Source organism: Mustela putorius, unplaced genomic scaffold, assembly GCF_011764305.1.
Source record: "Mustela putorius furo isolate JIRA1106 unplaced genomic scaffold, ASM1176430v1.1 tig00003866_pilon_pilon_pilon, whole genome shotgun sequence".
Lineage (NCBI taxonomy): Eukaryota > Metazoa > Chordata > Mammalia > Carnivora > Mustelidae > Mustela > Mustela putorius.
In genome coordinates this window covers 2,792,233-2,817,010 of record NW_025422018.1, presented here as the reverse complement: position 1 = coordinate 2,817,010, position 24,778 = coordinate 2,792,233, and the positions used below count along the sequence as shown (strand labels likewise).

Below are 24,778 nucleotides of genomic sequence, written 5' to 3'. Positions count from 1 at the left end.
AGTTGGGAACTCTAGAAATTTGACAATGATGTCTAAAATTACTTCACTGTCCATACACAAAACAGGATTACTTAAAGTCCACTCCAGTGACAAGTTTAAGTGACTTTAAAAATTCTAGACATATATACCATATAAGAACAATTCTCTATTAAACACTGGAAAGAATGATTAGACAAAGCATCGTATTTTAATGGTCCCGAATTCCCACTGAAACAGAGCTCTGTGGGGTAACAATCAAAGTTATAAAAAACTTACAGATCACAGCATCATGAGCATGGACTCCGTATGTGCACAGAGCACTCAACCCTGTTTTTCGGGTCCTACTAGGCAGGTATCTCGAACATTCTCCTTTGAAATTAAAAATAGCCATGCTTCTTGCCCTAGATCTAAAATAAGGAAAAACCTCAAGAGTAAATATACTACCTACTGCACACACTCCACTGGTAACCCGTGTGTGATAAGCCAGGTTGTGGAGCCCACGAGAGGTTCAGAAATCAGAACGAATGGTGGTCTGGGTGCTGACACCACCACAAAATGCAAACTCTGAAAGAACTGCACCACTCACCAAATACCGAAATCTCCTAGGTCTCCAACACTGCTTTGCTTCTAGACACTACATCACATGCTGGTGTCTTCAGGAATGTTAAACCAGCGTAACAAAGAAAGGCACTTAGGGACCAAGGAGTATCGGATCGCAGGGTAACTGGTGTCATAAAAGCACAGATCCAAGACACACCCTTATGCATTACTTCAAAGCTAGGGACAGCACTGTGCAAATAAAGCAAGGCTGTGGAAATTCCCACTGGAAAGTAAGCAAATTTAACGTAGTTATTAATCATTTGCTTTAATTGATAGATAGAAGACAAGACTCTAATATAATTGCTTTTTCTTGCAGGGGCTGACCCTACACTTTCCCCATCTCCTCCATCCCAGCATAGCTTAGCTCCACGGTCCAACTCACTTCCACATTCCAAAATACAAAAGCTTCATGCATATATCCAAAAAACTGGCTCAGGAATATTTCAAAATAGATATATTGGGGCCTTCAACCAACGAACACACATGTGTTTCCCTTACCCAGCGCTCCTGCCGACATCCAAGTCCAATGGCTACAGAAGACTAGCCCATGGACTAGATCATTTTGTGCTAACTGCTCCTATAGCCCAAGAAGATGCTGGCTCTGCCTCTCAAAGCCAAGCCACACGTTGGGTTCGAAAAGGGGCAAAGCCACCTCTGTGTGTCAGTACACATTCTGCAATATTTGAACCGAAAATCCCCTACACTTCAATAATGCCTACACAATCCCTGAGTGTCACAAGATGCAACTGATGGGGGGAAAGAACAAATTAAAAGTACAGTCAAATATGAATGGAAGTGGAAGCATGCAAAAGAGAAACCACTTAAGACCTGCATGAAGGTAACAAAGCACAGCCAATTGAATTAAGAAAATGACAGCAAGTTATGGAAAGATGGAAGGAAACTCATTAAATGCAATAAGACATAGAGGTACAAAGCAGAAGTATATTTCATCCACTAAAATTTTGTTCTCTCATTGTTTACCTGTAAGCTGGAATAAAACTGAAGTCCTCCCATAACTTTATGTTTACCACTCATCAATCTGAGTTACTAAATTCAAAATTAGTAGGTCTGAATTTTGCTCAGCACTCTTTTTCTGCACATTCATCATCACAGATGATGGAGCAGGGCTCAGCTGCTAACTGGATAAGACGACATGTTTCAGGGCTAGTACAGGTGTGGAAACTAGGTGACCAGAGGGTCTGCAAGGTACCTGGTTTCCAGATCCCCAGCAACACTCTCCAGGCCTTCCCACAGGGAAGTCAACAGTCCTGACAGTTATGAAATTCAACAGGAAAAGGAAGCTCTGCTTCACAACTTCAGGAAAAACTTTAAAGTGTCAGCACACTTCTCTCATTATTCATAATAAATAAATAAATAAATAGATAGATAGATTTTTTTTTCCTTTCCCTCTGTGTCTTTGAGAGGCACATTTAAAAACAACCCAAAAAACCCAAAAACATCATTTACATTTGGCTCCCTTATTCCAGCCAAAAATCTCATATTTTCAAAAGAAAAAAAAAAAGTGTGCCAAATGGACAGTATTCATTAAGTAATATTTAATTCTTGTCTTACTTTTACAGAAAAAAAAAAAAATAGAAGAATGGTGATCAGAGCTGTTAATTGGCCTGAGATAACAATCCATAATTCCTGCCAAAAGAAAGGACACTCAATGCTTTAATTAGCCTCTGCAGCTTTGCTGAAGATAAAAAATGCAATCTCCTTCAGGTTTTGGAAATACTGACAATAGCTGGTGGATCCCATTCCCACATTTGCCCAAAACTCCGAAGGACAGAGGATCCTGGGCTGGAAAGCAGGAAATGAAGGGTTTGTTTCCCGGGGCCACACCCTGGCACAATATGTTACTTCAACCTAATGAGGGCCACCCAGTCCCAGGAGTCCAGCTATTACAAGGCACAGCCTGTGAACACCCCAATGCTATTCTGTCTAACTGTAGGGCAGCCCTCCACAGGGCACCTGGAGAAAGGCTTCAACAACTCCAACTGCAGCTGGATGAGGGCTTGCACTGGCACAGAAAATGCCCATCCATCCCCAACTGTAAATACCACACTGGTATTCCCCTGGATCAGGCCAGAAAACAAAGCAAAGGACTCCAGCCCAGAGGCCAACAGGGCCCCACCGTGGCTGCGGCTGGTGTTGTGGCCCCACACTGACGTCTGCAGCTGCCTCTCCTCCACTTGGACAAGTTCTGCTTTGGGCTGGGAACTGCTGCCAAAATTCTGTCAGGGCTGCAGGCTGGAGAGGCTGGGGCGCAGCCACTGCACACACCCAACCCTTCTTGCAATCAGGACTTTCCAAGTGCCCAGACCTCCCTGAGGGCGGGACTAGTTCTAGGGACCGCATTCCAAGGGCAGAAAGCACCCCAATCAAACCACCATGGGCTTACACAAAAAGATGGGCTCCAACGTAAATAAACCAACTGGTACCAGAGGCCTCTGCTGTGAAGCAACTGCCCTCAGAGAGGGTTTGAAAGGGTATTCCATGGCGTCCATATGTACGTATTTTTATAAGCTTTGGGATTCCAAGGGTACTTAATGAGACCTGTTTGTTTACTGTATCATCGTCTACCATAATTACCAAATCATTTAGCCTGGACAGACAGTCCAGTACTACAGCATCAACATACACTTTATACTGAACCAAGTATATGACAAAAGGATAGCCCACCTACCTTCTAGTAGTGCTGTCATGATCTCCTCATCTAGCCTGAGTAGGACAGAACCCAGTTTTGTGGTCTACCTAGTTTAACCCTCCAGCCCTCTGTTAATATTAATACTCCTTAATGCTCCGACTCTACCTTCTTCAGGGAGGCCAGCACAGACAGTAATGTGTGGGTTTTTTTGTCTTAAAGACTTATTTATTTATTTGACAGATAGAGATCGCAAGTAGGCAGAGAGGCAGGCAGAGAGGGAGGAAGGGAAGCAGGCTCCCTGCCCAGTAGAGAGCCCAATGTGGGGCTCGATCCCAAGACCCTGGGATCACAACCTGAGCCAAAGGCAGAGGCTTTAACCCACTGAGCCACCCAGGAGCCCCGACAGGAATGTATTAAGAAGAAGTAGAAAATAGCTGTCAAACCATTAAGGTGACTTTTGGGGGGGGGCAGACAGAGATCACAAGGAGGCAGAGAGAGAGGAGGAAGCAGGCTCCCCGCTGAGCAGAGAGCCGGATGTGGGGCTTGATCCCAGAATCCTGGGATCATGACCTGAGCCGAAGGCAGAGGCTTTAACCTCTGAGCCACCCAGGCACCCCCCCATTAAGGTGACTTTTGATGGACACATTTTGGTGAACTTGGGCACTCTTTTCCTCCTTCTGTTCTAACAAGAGTTCTAGGTGGAAAATCCTATTTAGGTGAAATACCTGGTCTTCTAGGGCTGCAAGAATTCTTATGTTGGAGGCTAACCCCCAGTACCTCAAAATGTGACTACATTTGGATAAAAGCCTTTAAAGGGGTGATTAAGCTAAAATGAGGTCATTAGGGTTAACTCTGATCCTATCTCACTGATGTCCTTAAGAGGACATTTAGACGCAGAGATGCCAAGGATGCACATGCTCAGAAGATGGTGTGAGGGCACAGTAAGAAGGCAAGCCAAGGAGAGAGGCCTCAGAAGACACCAGGCTTGCTGACAACTTGATATGAGACTTCCAGAACCGTGAGAAAATAATTACCTGCTGCTTAAGCTACCCAGTCTGTGGCCGTTTGTTCTGGCAGCTCAAACAGACCCATACAAGGGCCTCTGGGACTATCAGGATCCTCTGTGCAGCTGAGGAATAGACTGAGCCATGGCCCACAACTGCACTGTTCAACATGGTCGTCAGTAGCCACATGCAACTTCTTTTAATGTACATTTTAATTAATTAAAACTAAACAAAATCTTAAAACCTAGAGTTCCTCAATTACAGCAGATAAGAACATTTCCATCCTGTTGGGCAGCTCTAGACCAGAGAGGGAAAGGCTATAAGTCTGAGAGAATGTTCCAGGAGAACCTAGTCTTCCATTTCTTTTTAGATTTTAGTAATCTCAGGGGGGCACCTGGGTGGCTCAGTCGGTTAAGCGTCTGCCTTCGGCTCAGGTCATGATCCCAGGGTCCCAGGATCAAGCCCCGCATCGGGCTCCCTGCTCAGTAGGAAGCCTGCTGTTCCCTCTCCCACTCCCCCTGCTTGTGTTCCCGCTCTTGCTCTGTCTCTGTCAAATAAATAAATAAAATATTAAAAAAAAAAAAAAGATTTTAGTAATCTCTATACCGAACGTGGGGCTCAAACTCACAACCCCAATACTAGACGTTGCATGCCTTACCGACTGAGCCAGCCAGGTGCCTCCGAGAGAACCTCCTCTAACCCAGCTCTCTCAGGGAAGAGATGAAGCAGCAACAAGAGCAAACACAGTGAGCATAAACCTGCTGCTTAATGCCAAAAAATATATTAAAACAGGACTCCAAGCTTTGTATCCAGCATTATTAGTATGTGAAAGTAATTCATAAAACCTTCTTCTGATTAATTCTGATCCTAAAAAGCAAGACATTTTTAAAATTGCTGTAGGACAAAATTGTGTATTCAAGCAAACAGCAAGCATTTATTGAGTACTTATGACTCCTGAGAACACTTTGATAGGCACCACAGGGGGCAGAAGAGAAATATCAGCATGTTTTTGCCTCAAGGAGTAAAAAGCCTAAGTAAATATCAGAGCAAAAAACAGGTAGTGAGGGCTGTGTACAGACAAGCGCTAAGAAGTTCAGAAGGCTCTCCCAAGGGCTCTCCCAAGTGGTTTTAGCTGCCTGTGCCTGGGCACCCACCCTCAACACCTCTCCCTGAAATTAAAGGGAAGCCCTGCTCTCTGCAGCCCCCAAACCTCCATGCCTCTCCTTCCTTCACCCAGTTAACTCTTCCCCTGTGCTAAACATCAGCAGCTCCTACCATCTGCCCCCAAAGTCCCCGATCCCCTAGCTTGTCAAGCCCAGCCTTGCATGATCTTGTCACAACTTAGCATTCCATGTACCCCACACACCCAACGCCGCTCCAACAGCCACCAAATCTACATCCCACTGCCCCACGCCTGTCCCCAAAACCCCCTACAGAATGCCGTGTTTGAGGTCTTCTGGTTTTCATGGTTCCTTCCAGTAGGTTTCTCATGGCTGTCAATGTGGCCACCTTTACCAGCAAAGCGTTGCTCTCTATAATTTACAGCTTTTACTCTGCTGAAGACTTCCAGACCAGAAAACGGAAAACAATCCTGTTTGCCTAAAAACTATTTCATCCTTCAGGACCTGTCCAAATGTCAATCCTGTGTTTCCCTGGTCCTCATGTCCTCTGAATTTGTGCCTATATATTTTGTGTATATATATATGTATATATATATATATCACACACACATTTCCAACAAGCGTCAAAGAGACATCTCTGTTACTCCCCTAATGACTGTCAGACCTAGATTTTATGTATGTCTAAGACAGAGTTCCTTGAAAGCAGCCTAATACCTTTCCCATCATGCAGCAGAGCAAGCAGGTTTCCCTAGTTTCATATGTAACCTAAAACATAAGCCAACAGGCTGGAGCTCAGGCACTGTGCTAGGTACAAAATTCCCTTGTTATCTGAGAAGAGCTCTTTTGAGTAGTATGTTAGCTTCTCAATACACAGAAGCTGTATGACATTTATTTTGACTGCCTGGAAGCCAACTTCTGGTTCTCAGCTGCACTGTGAAAATACAAGGATGCCAGAGAGCAGAGATGCAGACAGGAGTAGTATTAAATACAGTCACGTTAAAAGTCAAGTGAAGAGCATGGACTCTTGCCTCACTAAAAACCTATACTTAATATTCTCACATCACACTCAATCTACCCCCTGTCTCAGGTTGGACTAGTTGATAATTAACTGGTTTCAATTAAGTTCCCTCTTCATAAATAGCAGGTCTAAGTGCTATAAATGATGTTTAGGAAAAAGAGACATGCCAGTGACTCTTGGAACTGTCTTGTTCACCCTTGGATAACAAACAGGAAGTCTGAGGAATGCCCGCCTACAGTCAACCTTACCAGAAAGACTTGGTTACAGACCTGCAGTCTCACACTCAGAGGCCTTGGCTTTCTCTGACCTGCCTGATATGCGAAGGGCCTCAGCTATTTAAAGCATTACATTAAAAAATCATGTTTCTACACCAACCCAAACCCGGGTAGGCTCCAAGAACAACAAAGCAGGACTTACTGCCATTGTCGTCAGAATCCTCACTGCTGCTGGGAAGGCGACCTCGTTTCATGATCTCCCCGGGAAACAGCAGGCAGCCTGCAAAGCAATGAGACAGCACTTAACCCAAGATGATAATACACAATCATCAAGTTGTGCTTCAGATGGCAGCCCAGGATTTACAGCATACAAAAGCAAACAATTGGCTTTAAGTAGCATTTGAATTGTAAACAGCCAAAAGACCAAAGATACATAATTAGGTGCAATTTTTAACAGAACAGGTTCAAAGAGGGGGAGGGGTGGCGAAGTCACGAATCAGTAGGTCTCCTAAAGGTGCCACGTTTCTCTCTAGTTCCAGTGACATTATCACTACAACTACTCCAGGAGTCTTTTTAGCTGACTGGCAGCAAGCAAAGCAGAAAGAAACCCGCAGCAATGAGCACAGTGCCTCCTCACTACAGACAGATTCATATTTTACGTGTGTATATGGGGGATGGGGAGGAGGTTGTGCCTGAATGTGTGAATATTTACACTGCACTGGGCATGATTATGCTTCTCAGGCAAATTTTGCTAATAATCCTAAAAGCCAAATAACCTGGAGCTGCCGGAACAAAATAAATGGGGTATTAGGAAAGCAATGATCTCCTCCAGCCATCTCCGTCCCCTTGGCATTCAAAGCTCCATGAGGAAGGAACCAGACATAGTAGCTGATCCTGCCCCTTCCCCTTTACTTGTGAGGAATGAAATCAAAAAAAGTTTAGGTAGCTCCTCCCCCAAGTTCACACCAAATCCTATTTCACTGAACTTCACCCAATTCCTTACAGCCTGGTCCAACCTAACCTAGCCAGACAGACACCTGGCCCAACTTGCTCTTGCTAACTCCTTCCCAGTGATAACAGACCTCCAGCATTACCTGGTAAGAGACTCTACTTAGCAGACAGTGACCTGAGACTAAAAGCCAGTCAATGAACTTATAAAGATGGATTCCCTGGTCATACTCGCACAGGCGGCTCTCCAAAGAAATCCAAAAGGCTTTCCCAAACTGAAATTACTGATTCCCTTGGTATTTTTAGGAACTTGATCTTACTGCAGGGCAATGATTCCTGATGAGAGAAAAGGACTTTTCAAGTCAGAAGTACACACCCAGCCCCTCAAGAAAAGTACATCCCAAGATCCTCCTCATTGGGAATCAGAGCATTGGAATGCGGTATGTTTCTTGTAGCCTAGAGCACAGGAACAGTGTGGGTTAAAATGTGGAGAACCACTGTGTTAGAACAAGATAGAAATTAGAAACCCAAAGCTCCACTCTAAATGGACCTACTAAAGAGCAGACCAAAAAAGGCAGAAATCCATCATACACTGTAGTCTACACAGTGTAGTTCCCACCTACAAAAGAGACCTATATGATTGACTCAAATGTTAGGCCCCTAATCTGTAATTCCAACACTTTATATTTTCTCCCCGAGACACCAGTTAAGCTTTGTGGGCTTCTGTTCACAAACTGATTCTTCAAAAACCATTAATAAAACAATTTACCAAGTGGCAGCCCAGATAGGACTTGGGATCTGGGTCATGGGCTACCTTGTGCCCTAAGGTTTCATACCATGGGGGCGGGGTCATAGTCCTAGAACCCACCCATCCCTTTTCTGCAGAGCTCCATTCACCCATAACTAACACTCAGCAATCTATAACTTGGCCTGGGGCAGGCCAATTCCAGTCAGAAGCGTCCACAAACATCTGTGGCCAACTCCCCACTTGGAAGGACTGTCTTTCCTGCCCAGTCACCACATGCCAAAAACATCAACTACTGACAGCTAAACGTCCTCCAACCTTCCAGGGAGGGCAGCCTTGTTTCCCTTCCAACAGGAGGCACAGGGAGAAGAGGATAAAGCAAAAGACCATTTTTTCCTAAAAACAGCTTCAAGCTCCCCAAAGCCTATTTACACCAAGCAACTTTAAAAAAAGAAGGAATGAAGGAAGAAGAAAGTAAGGAACAAAGAAGGAAGGGCTACCTAAAGAGGAATTCCTTTAAAAAGTAAGGGTGTGGGGCACCTGTGTGGCTCAGTCATTAAGCATCTGCCTTTCTCAGGTCCTGATCCCAGGGTTCTGAGATGGAGCCCACAATACACTCCCTGCTCAGCAGGAAGCCTGCTTTTCTCTCTCCCACTACCCCTGTTTGTGCTCCCTCTCTCCCTATGTCTGTCAAATAAATAAATAAAATCTTTAAAAAAAAAAAAAAAAAGAAAAAGAAATGAAGAAAAAAAGGGTGTGATGTGACCCAAAAGAGATGTAGCTCCCACCCCAGACTAGACACAAGAAAACCAGTGCTGATCACATCTCCACTAACTCAAACAACTTAAATTTACCTAAAAAGAGCTTGAAGAACTTAGCATCCTCTTCAGTCAAAAAGTGTTCCTCCTAGCCTTCAAACACAACCCCAGAGAAAACACCCAGTTCAACTAAATGAAAAATGCCAGCATTGGCCAAAATAGAATGATGCTCCTAAACACATATATATAAACACTCTCTCAAGCAAAATTATGCAAGTAAAAGAAGAATAAAAATAGTATTTTCCTCCTAACGCATTCCATTTTCATCCACCCTGAAAGATGTTGAGAAATGAAGGTTGAGAATGCTATATTATACTTCTCCAGGGAACCTGGCACAGTAACAGGGGTTAGTGCCAGCAGAATCTCCTCCTCTGTTCTCTAATACACTTAAACCTTGACATCAGGCTGATTTCTCTCACCTGGGGTTACTTGCTGCGTCAAGAAATCAAAGTACACTTTAGTATCTTCAAGATACACAATACAGTGGTGGTATGCTTCAAACATCTGACCAATAAAAGCGAGTGTGAGAAACAGAGAGCCCTCTTCATCATTACCTTTGCGGACTCTTTAGGGCATGGCTGATTATTATCTAGACGATAGTGTAGTAAGTAATAATTAAAAGAACACTTCAGAGAAAGCACAAGAAGATATAATAGCGTATAACACACCCCATGAACACGTCTGGTTGAGGACAGTCAACAGAAATTCAGTCACGGTTAGTGCTTGACAGTAGTAGACACAAGGCTCTGCAGGAACAGAGCTTGATGGAGCCAGGGACAAATTGCCGGAGCAGAGTCCTAAAGAGTAAGGAGAGGTAGCCAAAAGTAGAAGCACAACATTCTGGAAAAAGCACTGGAATATCTGTCAACATACATGTAACAAACCATATTACTCTGCACAGCATCTTCATAACCAGAACCTTACTATTTGCTCAAGTGTTTACTAGTACACTTTCCTTTTTATCTTTTATCCTATTGCCGAGCCTTACCGATTCATAATGTAGGACTCTTTCAAGTTCCCCTAACTCTGCCTCACCGATTTGTCTTCAAACACCTAAATCTGTATAGCTTTAAGCACCTCCCTTTCATTCTCTGTGCCTGCAATCTCTTACCCCTTCTGATTATTACAATAAATTAATCTTCTCTAATAGGTGACCACATCAAGTCATTCCTTATACAAATCTCTCCGTCTGCTGCACACTTACAAATTAGTCCAGCCAGAAACTCATAAGTTTTCTGCCACCTGGCCCCTCACAACTCTACCCAAGCATCTCTCCTAACATCTAGGCTTGCCTCTGCTGCGCCAAGCCTCTTTCCGTTCCTCTGCTAACGCTGGCTTCTCTGCCCTTCTTCTCCTCTGGGGGCCTCAGCAAAAAGCCAGTAGGCATGGTCTACCATTCCAATTACAAGCACTTACATTTTGTACCACTCATTCCATCTTGTTTTAAAAACTTTTTCACCCTGCTTTTCAATGTGTTACTTTCTTCAATAATCAATTCTTGCTTTGTATGAGCACCTAAATGTGCCATATGTGTGTCTCTAGAAATTTACAGAGTTCTTCAGAACAGAGATCCTCAGAGCGCCTGCGTGGCTCAGTGGGTTAAGCCTCTGCCTTTGGCTCAGGTCATGATCTCAGGGTCCTGGGATGGAGCCCTGCATCCGGCTCTCTGCTCAACGGAGAGTCTGCTTCCCCCTCTCCACCTACCTCTCTGCCTACTTGTGATCTGTCAAATAAATAAATAAAATCTTTAAAAAACCAAACAAACAGAGATCCTCTTTTAATTAAATATGAAAATAAGACAACATGGAGAGGGTCCTGCATAAAATAGCCTCAGGACAGCTACAATAAAACACACCCAGAACTCTGGGTTCAGTCCCTACCCACTCTGCCTGGTTTCATCAAAAGTGACTCAAGAGGACGCAATTTACAAGAGCCTGGAGTATCCCTTTGCCATGAGAAGCAGAACAGCTAGGCAGATAAAAATACTAATTATTAGAAATTTGGGACTTTGTCCAAAGAGAAGAAGACTACCTAGGAAGCCTGATTATAATAACATTGCCTGGAAAGGCCAAGTCAAAGGCCAAGTCCCTGGCTAAAGACCCTGGCTGGATGTATCCAGTGCCAATCTCCAGGCACCTCCACTGCAGGCAGGGGCATGCCAAGACAACTAGGCACCAACTCCTCACCAAGCATAGGCACTATTTATATTACCATCCTTGTGGACATTACATGCAAACCACTCTCCTTCAATCTTCTCTTCACACAGGTTAAAATGAGTGGATAAACTACTATATTAATTCAATTAAATCTGTATTGAGTTGGATACCCAAGATAGGGTGAACAGGATCCGAAATGGCCCAACAGATGATACGGTAAACTAGACAAGTGGCTTCACTGCAGTAACTGCTATAAAGGTTACTTGACTGTCATTCAAGGATTACAGTGGGACACGGCATACATAAATAAGATAGCAAGGTACCCTGAAATTCCTCAGACTGAAACTGGGGGAAATACATCAGCATGCCCGGAAGCTAAGAGCAGCCATTAGCTGAAGGAATCCATTCCCAAGGTGGCTCAGGAATTTACTGAAGAGTGAACAAGTTCAGTGACCTGGGTGTGGTCCCAGGGAGGCATGACTGGTATGTGATTCTGAGGAATAAAGAATGAGAAATGACTTCCGGGATAAGGAGTGAAGGGGTTTAAAAAAGGAATGAGATAATTAAGAATTTGAAGATGTTTATTCAGTGCTATTCCTGGGAAAGAGGGTCCAATATTTGAGGAAAAGAAACTGTCCAGTTACTAGAATTACTCTCTGTGGCATAACAAGACCATTTATCAGGCTATAAAGTCTACAGTTATAGTAAGGATTACACCCTAGTGATTTTAATTATCTTACAGCTCATAGATAGAAAGTCAGGCTTCTTCCTCAAAGTATTAGCCATTATGTCTCATTCTTATTTCACTCTAAAGAAGTTCTAGAAGGTACTCAATTAAACACCTGTAAGGACTTCTCTATGCTATCACCTAAAAAAATGCTATGTATTAAAATAAACTAGTGGGGACACCTGGGTGGCTCTGTCCGTTAAGCGTCTGCCTTCGGCTCAGGTCGCAATCCCAGAGTCCCAGGATCGAGTCCCACATTGGGGGGTCCCTGCTTCTCCCTTTGCCTCCCTCTCCCTCTCTGTCTCTCATGAATAAATAAATATACTGTATTTGAAAATAAACTATTGGATGAATGACTGAGTTCTCATATACAAAGTGTATCTTATGCTCACTTGGCTTTACAGAATTTGAGATGCTTTCACTTTAATATCTAATTGACATTTAACTGGTGTTATTCTTGTTATATTATTTTTAAAGATTTATTTATTTGAGAGAGAGAGAGAAAGCATGAACAGGAGGGGAGAAGAAAAGAGAATCTCAAGCAGACTTCCCACTGAACACAGAGCTCACTGTGTGGCTTGATCTCAAGACCTTGAGATCATGACCTGAGCCGAAACCAAGAGTCAGACACTCAATTACACCACCCAGGTACCCCCATCATATTATCTCTAAATTTACTGGTGTCCTTCCATTTCCTGTCAAAGTTAATCTGATACCTAAATGTACTATATTTAAAGATGTATTCAGAAAATGTGTAATATAAAAATGTATATAAAGGAGAATATTTTCAGACACCAACTCATGGTTACATAAAAAGTATTTTATAATGAGCTACTTCCTTTCTGTTCGATAAATTCATACAATTTGGATATTATTTTTAAACATTATGTAATTGATACTTTGATTCCTAAGTTACTGAATACCCCCCTATTTTAAAAACAAAACAAATAAAAAAAAAACTTGTATTTTCTTAAAAAGTCACCTTCTTAACTTCTGTGGCATACACAATACCCAGTGTAACAAAGTATCCAAATATAATAATGATCTATACTTGATAGTAATTTTCTATTCCCAAATGAATGTGAAAGAAATCCAGCTGGTTTCTTACCTGTTTTTAAAGAACAACATTAATTGCTCGGAAGTTTTCAAATTGGCAACATTATCTAATTCATATGCTCACTGAGAGTCTAAAAATACTAGTGTGACTATAACTCAAATCCAGCTTCCTCACTTTAAGCAAGGGTTAGATCTGGTTAAAAAAAAAAAAAATCATATATTTGATGTAAATGACAAACTGCTTAGATTTTAAGTGTTAAAGTTTTAACCTTGTCCAAATATTTCAAACCCCCTAAAATGGGAACTTTTAAAAAATGTCCTTTATAATGTCGTATATCAAAATCTGTTTTAAAAAAATGCTGCCTAAGCTACTATAGAGCTTTTGTGAATATGTCACACTTGAAAATATTCAGTGGAGTTTATATTAGCAATAAATAACCACCTTTCCCAAAAAAGATTATAACTGACCAGATAATCATGACTACATTATTTATTCGTACAAACATTACTAATAAAAGCCTAAGTGCTATAATGCCTTAGTTCACTGTAAATTCTTCATGATTTGTAAACTCAGCCTTTAAAAGTCAATAAAATTTTTTCAAGATTTTAAAGAATTTACAAATTTGAGTGGTTTTTAACAAATCACAAGCAGTTCCCATCTGCCAAATTTATAAATAATCCAATCCCTGCTTATGAGCTCTAAAAACAATCAAACCCCTCACAGGTCTCTGTAATCACTGACTCAAATTAGAGATAGCAACTGAAGAGCAGCTATGACAAAACATTCCAATCATCTGTATTTAGAATTTATTTAACTTCCCTTGACGTGGGAATAACGGAATTCACATCCAAACAACAAAGGCAGCTGGTCACCATGGCCTCCAATCTTGAGCTTCTATCCCTACTTCTATCTACTCAAAAGTCTCTTCTGTTCTATCTATATTCTCAGCAGGAGCCTCAGCTCAGGTCATGATCCCAGACTCCTAGGACTGAGACCCAGGTCAGGCTCCCTGTTCCGCGGGGAGCCTGCTTCTCTCCTCCCCAGTCATGCTGTCACTATTTCTGTCTGTCTCTCTCAAATAAATAAATAAAATCTTAAAAAATAAAGATCTAGGGGCGCCTGGGTGGCTCAGTGAGTTAAGCCACTGCCTTCGGCTCAGGTCATGATCTCAGAGTCCTGGGATCGAGTCCCGCATCGGGCTTTCTGCTCAGCGGACCCTGCCTACTTGTGATCTCTCTCTCTCTCTCTCTGTCAAATAGATAAATAAAATCTTTAAAAAGAAAAAAAAAAAAGACCCTGGGAGCACAACTTCTGAGTCCCATGTGAAGCACCAAGTCTAAAAGAAGCAGCCATCAATAAACTATGAGGTACCAAAGGCTTATTTATGCCTGCCTTCTAAAGAATATTTGATGGAATAGTAGTACAGAAGGAAAAAAGTAAAAAAGGTAACAGGGTAATACCATAAAATGCTATTATCACCCACTCATTATTTACTTAAAAGCAAAAGTTTTCAAAACACGTAAGAACAGCCATTACTAGTAGCAGGTCACTAAAATATATGCAATAAGAATAGAAAAAATTAATTTAGACAGGAAAACTAGGGTTTAAACTACCTTTAAAGAATAAACTTTCCACTTCCTGGCCATTGGAAGAGTACTACTATTTTGGAAAAAAATAAAAAATAAAAAAAGCTACATTCCAGAGATGGCTACCAAACAGGCCATTTCCTCCACCCATGACAGGCATTAATAAATTAGGTCATTCTTTTCCACAAGACCAGACATGACTTCAGAATCCTTCTTAACACAGTGCTACCACCACTCAGTCAGAATTCATGAGATAAAGCCTATTTGCCCCATATGCCCTAACCCTCTTTACACTTTTTTTTTTTAAACAATTAACCAGGAAAAACTAAAAGTTTTTTTTTTCCTAGAATATTTACTGAAATCAGAAGTTGTGTTCCAGTCTACCCTGGGGTTTCTGAACCAAATTCTAACTTACGTAACATACATACACAGACACACACGCACCAAATTCTAATTTATATAACACACATACACACACCAGCTCAAAGTCTCAAAGTCCCCTGAAGGTAGAGAACACTTTTAGAAAAACCAAATGGTAACAGGAGATACTTCTACATGAACAAAGGTGAGGGTAAGGATAGAAAGGAAGTCTACAAACCCTCACTCTGCCCACGTAAGAATAAGTCAATAAATGCAAAGTGTATACAGGGTAATTTTAAAAGATTTTTAAATGCTTAAACCAGGTGTTCTTATATAGGATATAAAAAGCAGCTTCTGCAGAAACCAGACTCAACCGGCTAATGACAATTAACACTGTGCACAGATTGAAATGCAACTGTTTTGAGGACTTTACTCCTCAATTATAGCCAGTTGTCAGAAACTGTTACCACTAACAATGTTAAGTCACCAAAAATTGTTAAAATACTGTTGGGGGGGGGGGGGACTCCCAATGTTGTAGGTTTTAAGACCTGGATAGCACACTTAACAAAAACAGCACTTACACATCATCTGAGTTCCATATGAGAACAAACATTATCACAATTGTACAAGTCTTGTTATTATGATCACTGACACATAAAGTTGGTCTCAAAACCCAGCAACAAGGTCTCAAAAAGTACTCTGAGTTGAAGGTTGAAAAAAGAGTCTCACCCATGGACTGGGTTTGCAGGAAATCTTCCCAAAAAGAAACCCATAAAATGGCTGCAGCATTAGAAAACATTTCAGAGATAATTTAATCCACTTTTCCTAATTTTAAAGATGAATACACTGAATTCTGGAGAGGTTAAGCAGCATGAGCAAAAACACACAGATCTAGAACAAAGCCAGTCTCCAAACAAAAGACCAGTTCCCAAGGTGAGTGGGCATTCCAGTGCCTACACCATAGGCTTCTCCCCTCCTAGACACGGACTATGATTTAGAAAGATACTATCTAAAGATTAAGGCCACAAACTATATATTATCAGGGAGCAGACAATGAAAATAATCAATGAAAAACAGTCTGTTAACTTAGAAACGGAAACATGGTTTCCTGGCAAGCTGGTATGAAGACAGCTGTAAATGTCCTTCTGCCTGGTGGAGCACACAAAAGGTAGAGCTGGAAGAAGAGTGTGCCGGTAGTTTCCTGAACACTAATCACAGAGGGTATGAGTCCTCTGAGCAGCAGGCATTAGCTTTGGAGCGGTCGGAGGACACACACATCCTACCTGGAAACAGGTAAACTCCCTCTGCAGGGAACTCCAGTCTATAATCCATATTCCCTTACATGAGGCTTCTTGGCCAGGGTCCCTTGGGAGGGTGTGACTACCTAAGTGTGCTTTCCCAAGTACACAAAGGCCCATGGTATAAATTCTATCCTCAAGTGGAATCTAAGAACAAAAAAATTAAGAACCACAGCCCTCAGACTAGCAAACTTCCTCTGTATTTATCAAACCAACTTGGGTTTTTTTTGTTGTTTTTTATGATTTCAGCTTATTTCAGGTTCCCAACAGAAAGGTAACTTAGCCCCAACAGGAACAATATGGTGACCAGGTAATGGTTAGGCTCAATATAAATCAGAATTTCACAGCTTGTTTTTGTCTAGCTCCAGAACTAAAAATGATTTTTACATATTTAAATGGGGGGGGCCAGAGGGGGAGTCAAAAGAACATCTCATGATATATTAAGAAAAATTCAAAATTTCACTATCCACAAATAAAGTTGTATTGGAACACAGTCATGTTCATTCATTAATTTTTTTTGTCCACTGAGACTGCTTTCATACTTAGAAAAGCAGAGTTAAACAGTTCTATGAGACAATCAGGCCCACAAAACCTAAAATAATTATTGTCTGGCCCTCTGCAAAGACTGTACTGATCTCTGCTACAAATCAACATACTGGTACTATGCTTATAAACAAGCATCATGTATGTTTAGTGAAATGTAAATCAATGACCAGGTCCTGGGCAAATAAGTGCCTTAAAGCTTACAAAGTTAAGGATCAGACACACTCATTCCTCAGGAAGTTTTTAACTAGAACAGGGAAGACTCAAAAGGGGAGAAGAGAGATGGGGATGCTATAAGCAAATTAATGACCATGTCTAGAAACCTGTGACTTTTTCTCAAACCCCTGAAGACTCCTACTTGGGGCCAGTGCACACTAAATTAAAAAAACTTCTGGGGCGCCTGGGTGGCTCAGTGGGTTAAAGCCTCTGCCTTGGGCTCAGGTCATGGTCTCAGGGTCCTGGGATCAAGCCCCACACATCAGGCTCTCTGCTTGGCAGGGAGCCTGCTTCCCTTCCTTTCTCTCCGCCTGCCTCTCTGCCTGCTTGTGATCTCTGTCTGTCAAATAAATAAATAAAATCTTTAATAAAAAATAAATTATAATAACTTCTAACACATTTCTTACTTAAATTTTAAGCCAATAACCAATAAGGAAAAAAAAAAAAAGACTGTTCTAGACAGGCATTTTAAGAATACATGGCTAACAAGGATATGAAAGTATCAGAGAGAAATCATAAAAAGAAATCACCAGAATTTAAACAGTAAAATGGAATTCCAACAATACATTTAAAAGTATCCCCCAAATCCCTGAAATGACACACAAATTTCAGTGCAACTCAATTTTTCTGGGGAGAGGTTCTACAGGCCTCAGATTTCAAGTGCGCTTGACTTTAAAGAAGTTATAAGCCACTAGTACTCAGCCTCTACATCTTAAATGCACCCATTATATTTCAACACTGAAATAACTGATACTTGTAAAGATGACCATGAGTAATCAAGAAAAAATCTTAAATAATGTTTAGCGTACCTTGTGTTAAACAAAAACCAACCATATACTTCCACTCCAATTCCAGCAACTTGTTACCCTTGCTAATTCTTGCTCCTTACTCTGGAGTAAGGAGTAAGAAGAAGAAAAAAAAATATATATATATACATACTCCTTTTACTTTTCAGTTTGGACTCTCACCACTGAAATCGTCATTTAAAATCAGTGCTAAGAAACAGTCTTAGAAGTTGTCAGGAGATTTCATAAAATCTCCTGTGCAAACACTAATCAATACTACATATACATATATATACCACTGCCAATTTTGAGTGTTTTTACAACAAGAGAATATTGTGGCTTAATTCCTTCCTCAAACAAGCCCAAAAAAACCCAAGATATTTTTAAAAATGAACTTCAACTATCCTCAATCACCTAATTATGTTTTGATTCCACCTGGAGAACCAAAAGCAAAAAGTAAATACTGAACTGGTTTTAGAGTAATCAAGTTTGATCCTGAACATTTGTTAACTGCACATCATACACCATTGGTCCACAGTTACTACAGAATGGCAACTGCCCAACAACTAAGTTTTCCATTCCATGTCTGGTAATATTTTTGTCGCTTTCAGGTGAGGAATGACATTATTAGTAATCATTCAAGGCCTAGGCCAGAGATGGCCACAATAACATCACCAGAGTCAGGAGCAATATCCTCTTACACTACATTTTGTTTGGACTCAGAGGATACTTGACCCTAAGCCAAACCTGCAGACAAGATGCCACTTCCACTCAAAAGTAAAAAGGCTCTCTAAGGCCGCCCTGGCATATTTAAGGAATGCAGGGAACTTACTCCACCAAATGCAAAAACAACAAAAACCTAAAACCTAACACCCCTCAAGATCACAGACCAATACTTTTATATAAGTATGCCAGGCAAATGACAATAAACTCTCAAATCAATCTCAAACTTTCTAAATATCATATACTACAAGTAATGTACTAACTGTCCAAATTTTAAATAATGAATCACATAAGCCACTGCAAGATCTTGAAAATGGAGAAAACAGACTGAACAGGAATAACTTCAAGGAAATAACTTGTCTCGGGAATTAAAATACTCTTATTAAGTTTCCTGCCAGGCTTCTGATACTAAGAACTAATAACTCCAAGCAAAGCCACCCTTTATTTTAAATTTTTAAAAAAATGTTAGGGGCACCTGGGTGGCTCAGTGGGTTAAAGCCTCTGCCTTAGGTTCAGGTCATGATACCAGGGTCCTGGGATGGAGCCCCATGTCTGCTCAGCAGGGAGCCTGCTTCCCTTCCTCTCTCTCTGGCCTCTCTGCCTACTAGTGATCTCTGTCAAATAAATAAATAAATAAATAAATAAAATCTTTAAAGATAAATAAATAAAAATTAAAAATTTTTAATGTACTGTTGAATGTGATACCAATGTTTTAACTTACCAAGAGGGGAGGAAAGAAGTTTAATACTGGTATAACTGAACAACTGAGCCAAACTTTTTGATGCCAATCCAAATAAAAAGCAAAATGTACTGGCCAAGATGTCTATTTTATTAACCTTGTAGGGAAACTGGGTTTACAATGCACATTCTGACAGACTGTTTACTGCAATGGTATAATGGGTGTCCCACAATACCAAAAAAGCCAAGAGCTTCACAACAGGAAGTAAGCAAACTGAGATTCATATGCCTTTTTCCTACTCCTCACAAATCGTAGATACAGGACATGATCAGTTTGAGATCTTGATGTTTGCTGTTCCAACCACCTCAGTACTGAAACAAACAGTTGATAATTCTTTTCCCAACAAGCCTCCAGATAAAAACGTCAGGCAAATTTCTTCAAAGTATTTTTCAAGCAAGAAATTTCCAAATGTAATCCCAAATTACAATAAAATGCGATTTTCATTTTTAACTTTTTAAAAATCCAGTCATGATTAATTCCAAAGGCTTGATTACACAATGTAAGATATTCTGTCAAAAAGTAACTACAGATTAAAATCTACTTATGGGAAATAATCACCAGATGCAATAATTGATCCTCAGCTGGACAGTATTAATTTAGACAAAGCTGCCATTATATTTTAGGGCCAACTGAGGATATCTGAATATACCCCAGTAATAGAGATGAAAATTTACCTAGCTGGCAGACAAGGGAGAGGAAAAAAAATCTTTATAGAACTGTATGTAGAGTATGATCTCATTTTGATTTAAGACTACATATATAAGCACAGTTATCTACAGTGATACAGTGGTGATCAGTGATCTCTGGATAGCAGGAATATGTTAATTATATTTGCTTCTCTGTATTTTCTGATTTCCAACAACACACATGTAACACCACCTCTGTAATAATACTTTAGGTCACTAAGGGCTCCTAAAAGTCAAAAATCTGTTATTTATTAAATGCCTACTATAGACAATTCACATGCAGATCTGTTTTCATTCCAAGTTCTCCAAGTTTTTGGCTAATCTTTCCCCCCAAGCCTCTGAACTAAACAACAGTCCCTTTAAAATGAAACATTTCCTTAAACTCCTAAGAGTTTTTTCCTCTCCTCTCATTCTCAAGCACACTTACTATTTTTCAGTGTTCTCCTTACAGCTATTCTTTCAACCTTAGTAACTAATAAAAGGCTAAACCGCTCATTATAGGCTAAAACCTGTTAAGGGAGGAAGGAGGAACTAATTAGATAAACTTTTTTTTCTCCTTTTAAATGAACATACACCTAGCTTTGTCATAGTTAAAATTTCTAAGGCAGCCCATCCAACTTTTCTTACAAAAAAGCAGCTTCCGATCTTGAGCTTAAGATGGAATCAAATTCAAGGTCTACAGCCTATCAGGCAACTCCCTTTTGTCTGGCTACCATAAAAATGAAGGGAGATATGGGGAAAATAAACACATAATTGAAAATTTTACTTGTTGCAGACATCAAAGATGCCAATTCATATACAAATATAAAAATACACAAACTTAAGAAAAGCAAAATACCAACCAGGAAGTCATCTAATTTAAAAGGGACATTAAATAAGACCGAAATATTTGGAATAAATAAGTAATAAAATTCCGGGTTGCAGATCTTTGTTATTAAATGTCACCCCTAAAACACCCTCTCTCTCTCCCAACATGTTACCCACTTCACTACAATTACTGTACCTAAAGTGTTAAATCTGTCTCTAAGTATGGTTATGTAGAACTCTTCCTTTACCTAGAAGTGATTAAATCTTGATCAGCTGTGATCTGATCAAAATGCAACTTCCTGTAGTAATCTCTAACCATTGTGGACCACTATTAAACAAGCTTTCAGTGAAATAATTTCCCTGTACCTTAGAACTATAAAAATAGCTCATCAGCTTTTAAAGATAATGAAAGCCTTGAACTACAAGTAACCAAAGATTAAGGCTTTCTTTCACAGTGGGTTTCCTAAAACGGAAAAATAGTTCACTAATAAAAATCTTTGGAAAATAAGCCCCTACGCATTCCTTATTAATGGAAACCTCAGATTTTCTCCCACTTCCCTAAAAATGTTGCTGTCGTGTCATTCAGTTGCAGCTATCGTTTTACGAAAAGAAAATTTCAATTCCCTCTTGGGCGGACTACACAGAGGACCGCGGACCCTCGCCCCCGCCGAAGCGAGGTGGGGCGCCCGTCTCCTCGTTACTAGAAAGCCAGCCACAGCAGCTTTTAAACGGTCTCCGGGTGACGACGCATTCCTAACGGGTTTCGAAGGCACGTTTAAATCGCCCGCTTTTTTGTTTGCTCGCTGCATTCACCGGGCGCCGGGGCTGCAGCCGCCCCCGCGCGCCCGAGAGGGGGAGCCCAGGGTCGGGAAGCCCGGAGCCCGGTCGGTGGGGGGAGGGGTCGGAGTGGGGGAGAACCGGGGCGAGAGGCGGGGGTGGAGGACCCTGGGTCGCCGAGCCCTGTGGGAGGGAGGAGTGCAGGGTGCGCTGTGGGGAAGAAGGCTGGAGAGGAGAGGGGGAAATCCCGGGGTGGGTCGGGGGTGGGGGGAGCCGGGCCACCGCCCCGCACCGGAGAACGCTTCGTACGGCTCCCGCCTCCCGCCAGGGTGTGCGCAGGGCCGCGGCTCAGCGCGGCGCCGCCCCCTCCCTCCCTGCCTCTCCTCCCTCTCCTCCTCCTCTTCCCGAGGCGACAGAAACAACAGCGCGGAAGGAGGGGAAAGTAACTCCCGGCACCTCCGCCGGAATTAGCCCCGGTGCAGTGATGACACCTTCTCGTGGCGCAACCAAGCCCCGCTCCCTCCGCAGCGGCGTCCCCGCCGCCGCCCTCTCCATTTGAAAGTGGCCACCCCCCGCCGCCGCCGCCGCCGCTCCTCCCGCCCCGCCGCCGCCAGCTGCACCAATCCGCTCGGCCCCAGTTGCAAATCAAACGCTCCCTCGCGTCCAGAAGCCACTTGCGCCGCTGGAAACGGCCGCGCCGTCCCCCTCCCCGAGTCCCTCCCGGGCGGCACCTTTGAGCCGGGGCGGGCGCGCCGGCGAGAAACGGCTGTGAGGTGGGAGAGGCGGCGGCGGCGAGCAGCCCCGAGCGGGCTCGGCTCCTGCTCTCGCTCCCGCCCCCAGACAGTTCTGGAAACTGTGTATCACCTCTGTCACAGGAAGCCATCCGGCAAGGAAGGCGGCGCGGAACCAACAAACAAACGCCTGCGGCCGCCCGCCGGAATCGGCACGGGGACGGCGACGGGCTTCGGGCCGTTCCCTAGGCGGGGGCGCGGCGGACGCCCCCGCGCCGCAGGCTTTGTGCGGGGCTCCCGCGGCGCGGGCGCGGCGGGCCGGGCGTCCCCGCCCCCGAAGCCCCCCACCCCGGGCCCCGCGGCAGCGCCTCTGGGACCGTTAGGTGACGCTCCGGCCGCGGCCAAGAAAGCAGCACCTCGGCCGCCGCCCGCCCCCATTTCCACATGGAGCAGCCTCTCCTCCAACGCCAGAGGCGGGCTACAAAAGTTGGCCCCGGGGCCACCCAGCACCTGCCCACGTGCCACGGAGGCTCGCTCCCGGGTCTCCCCCGTCCCCTTCCCCCCGCCGCCCTCGGCCGCCAGGTCACCTATTACCGGTGGGAGGGGAGAGAGCCTGCTATTTAAACGCCCGCGGAAGTTGAGACACCCCCACTGGCGGGTGCCGTGCACCTGCCTCCCGCCGCCGCGCTCCGCCACTTTGAGCAGCAGCCGCGTCCTCGGCCCCGCCTCCTGCCCGCAGGCGGGCGGGGGGGAGCGGGAAGGAGGTGGAAGGGATCGAATTTCTCCAGCAAATGGGACCGTTCCGACAGGATTCGGTTCCCTGGTCAACATTCCACATTCCATCCCTCTCCCGCATTTGCAAGCCAGCGCCAACAATCCGGAAAGCCTGCTGGCTACCAAACAACAGCCCCCAACTCACAAACACACACTCACAGGCACCAGACACGTGCACTGAAGGGCTTTGCAACTTGCAGTCCCGGGGTACACACTGCACGTTCATTTAAGGCAGGGAAGCCCAAGCGACCCCACCCCCACAATTTGCAGATGGTGCCAAAGGTTGCAATTTGCAATCCGTTTTTAAGTTCATGGTTAATCGGTACTTTGCTCTACGAATGCAACTCCTTCCTAATTTCACCGATGAAGGGTTTTACACTTTACAGACAGTCTCGCTTTAAGTCAGAGATCTGATTATTGGAAACCCAATTTGGAAGAATCTAATTGCCAAGCTGTCCCTACACCCCCTGCTCACTGCCCTTGAATTGATGCAAAGAATATTTTGGACATGTGGTGACGCGGTGACAAGAGCCAGGGCTGCTGCGGCCACCCTACAGAGATGGACCTACACACACAGACACACACACACCTATGTTTGGACAAATATAGTCGTCCCCCCGCCACCACGGTCACACACACTCTGGATTCATATATGTACGCGGACCTGCGTTCTGCCATTGCCATCTGTCTACCAAGTTGCTACTATGCTTTCCACTTTCATGCAGCCTAATGCGCTTTGGCTTTTTAAAAAATTGTATCAACTAAAGCCAACTAAACTGGGCTTCTGTTCCCAAACGCGTTTAAATGGTGATTCACCTGAAAACCGCATGTTCTTCGCAAATCCGAAAGAAGAAAAAAGCTCTAAGTCTTCAGCCCCCCCCCAAAATTGAAAATTAATCATAATTAAACTTACTGATCCAATACAGATCAATTCTCAGGATCCAAAAATCATCTCCTCCTCCTCCTCTGGCCCCCGCCCCAGCAATGCCCAAGTTACTGGTGGGATAGTAACGCTGCGCTCGGCGGCTGCCTGCCCTCCCTCCTCGCTACATATCGAGAACCCAATCTTTTGGCGCCATATTAATGACGTACTATATTATTTCCACTAGGCAGCGACCTTCGGCACTAAATTACTCCCGAGAACTCCCGAGCAAAGCAACAAAACCATCAAATATGGCTGAGCCTCTCGGCTCGTCCTGCAGCCGCCGCCGCCGCCACTGCCGCCGCCGCCGCCGCCGCCGCCGCCGCGGTACCGGGACGCGCACACGGACCCACACGCGGACACGCGCGGGCACAGGCGCGGCGCGCCCCCCCCCGCGCGCCCCCCGCGGCCCGCGCGCGTACCTGCTGCGGAAGGGTTCGGCGGAGGCGCTGGGCTCCACGCCGCTCGCGCCGCGCTGCATGAGTTCTGGCCGCGCCGGGCGGGCCCCTGCTCTCGCCGGCGCGCTCACACTCGGCACTCGCGCAGGGAGGCACTCTCGGACGGGCGTTTGGCTTGTTATGGAGGAAGGGCTCTGTGAATCAAACTCATTTCTGGGTCACTGCTGCCACAGGGGGGAGCACTTTAATCCCTTGCCAAAACGAGAGGGTGGGGACACGAGGGCGGAGGGAGCGCGCGGGGAGTCCACAGCGCGGGGGGCTCCGTCCCTCGTTAACTCTTCGCGGTCCTCGCCGCAGCCGGCTGGGCCTTCGTCCGCGGGAGCTGGCAAAGAGTG

General features: G+C 43.8%; 1 protein-coding gene across 13 annotated transcripts in view; it reads right to left on the bottom strand.

Moving 5' to 3' along the window:
- Nucleotides 1-24,545, bottom strand: part of JADE1 (jade family PHD finger 1) — a 60,907-nt gene extending 36,362 nt beyond the window's left edge. For 2 of the 13 annotated variants that reach the window (XM_013053903.2, XM_045066431.1), the window contains exons 1-2: nucleotides 24,408-24,471; nucleotides 6,790-6,867 (exon numbers count right to left, since the gene is read on the bottom strand). In XM_013053903.2, coding sequence (XP_012909357.1) covers nucleotides 6,790-6,795 — 6 coding nt within the window. In that variant the 5' untranslated portion in view covers nucleotides 6,796-6,867; nucleotides 24,408-24,471. The other 11 variants (XR_006602391.1, XM_004747919.3, XM_004747922.3 and 8 more) reach the window with 11 other exon arrangements.
- Nucleotides 24,546-24,778: the final 233 nt, after the last annotated feature.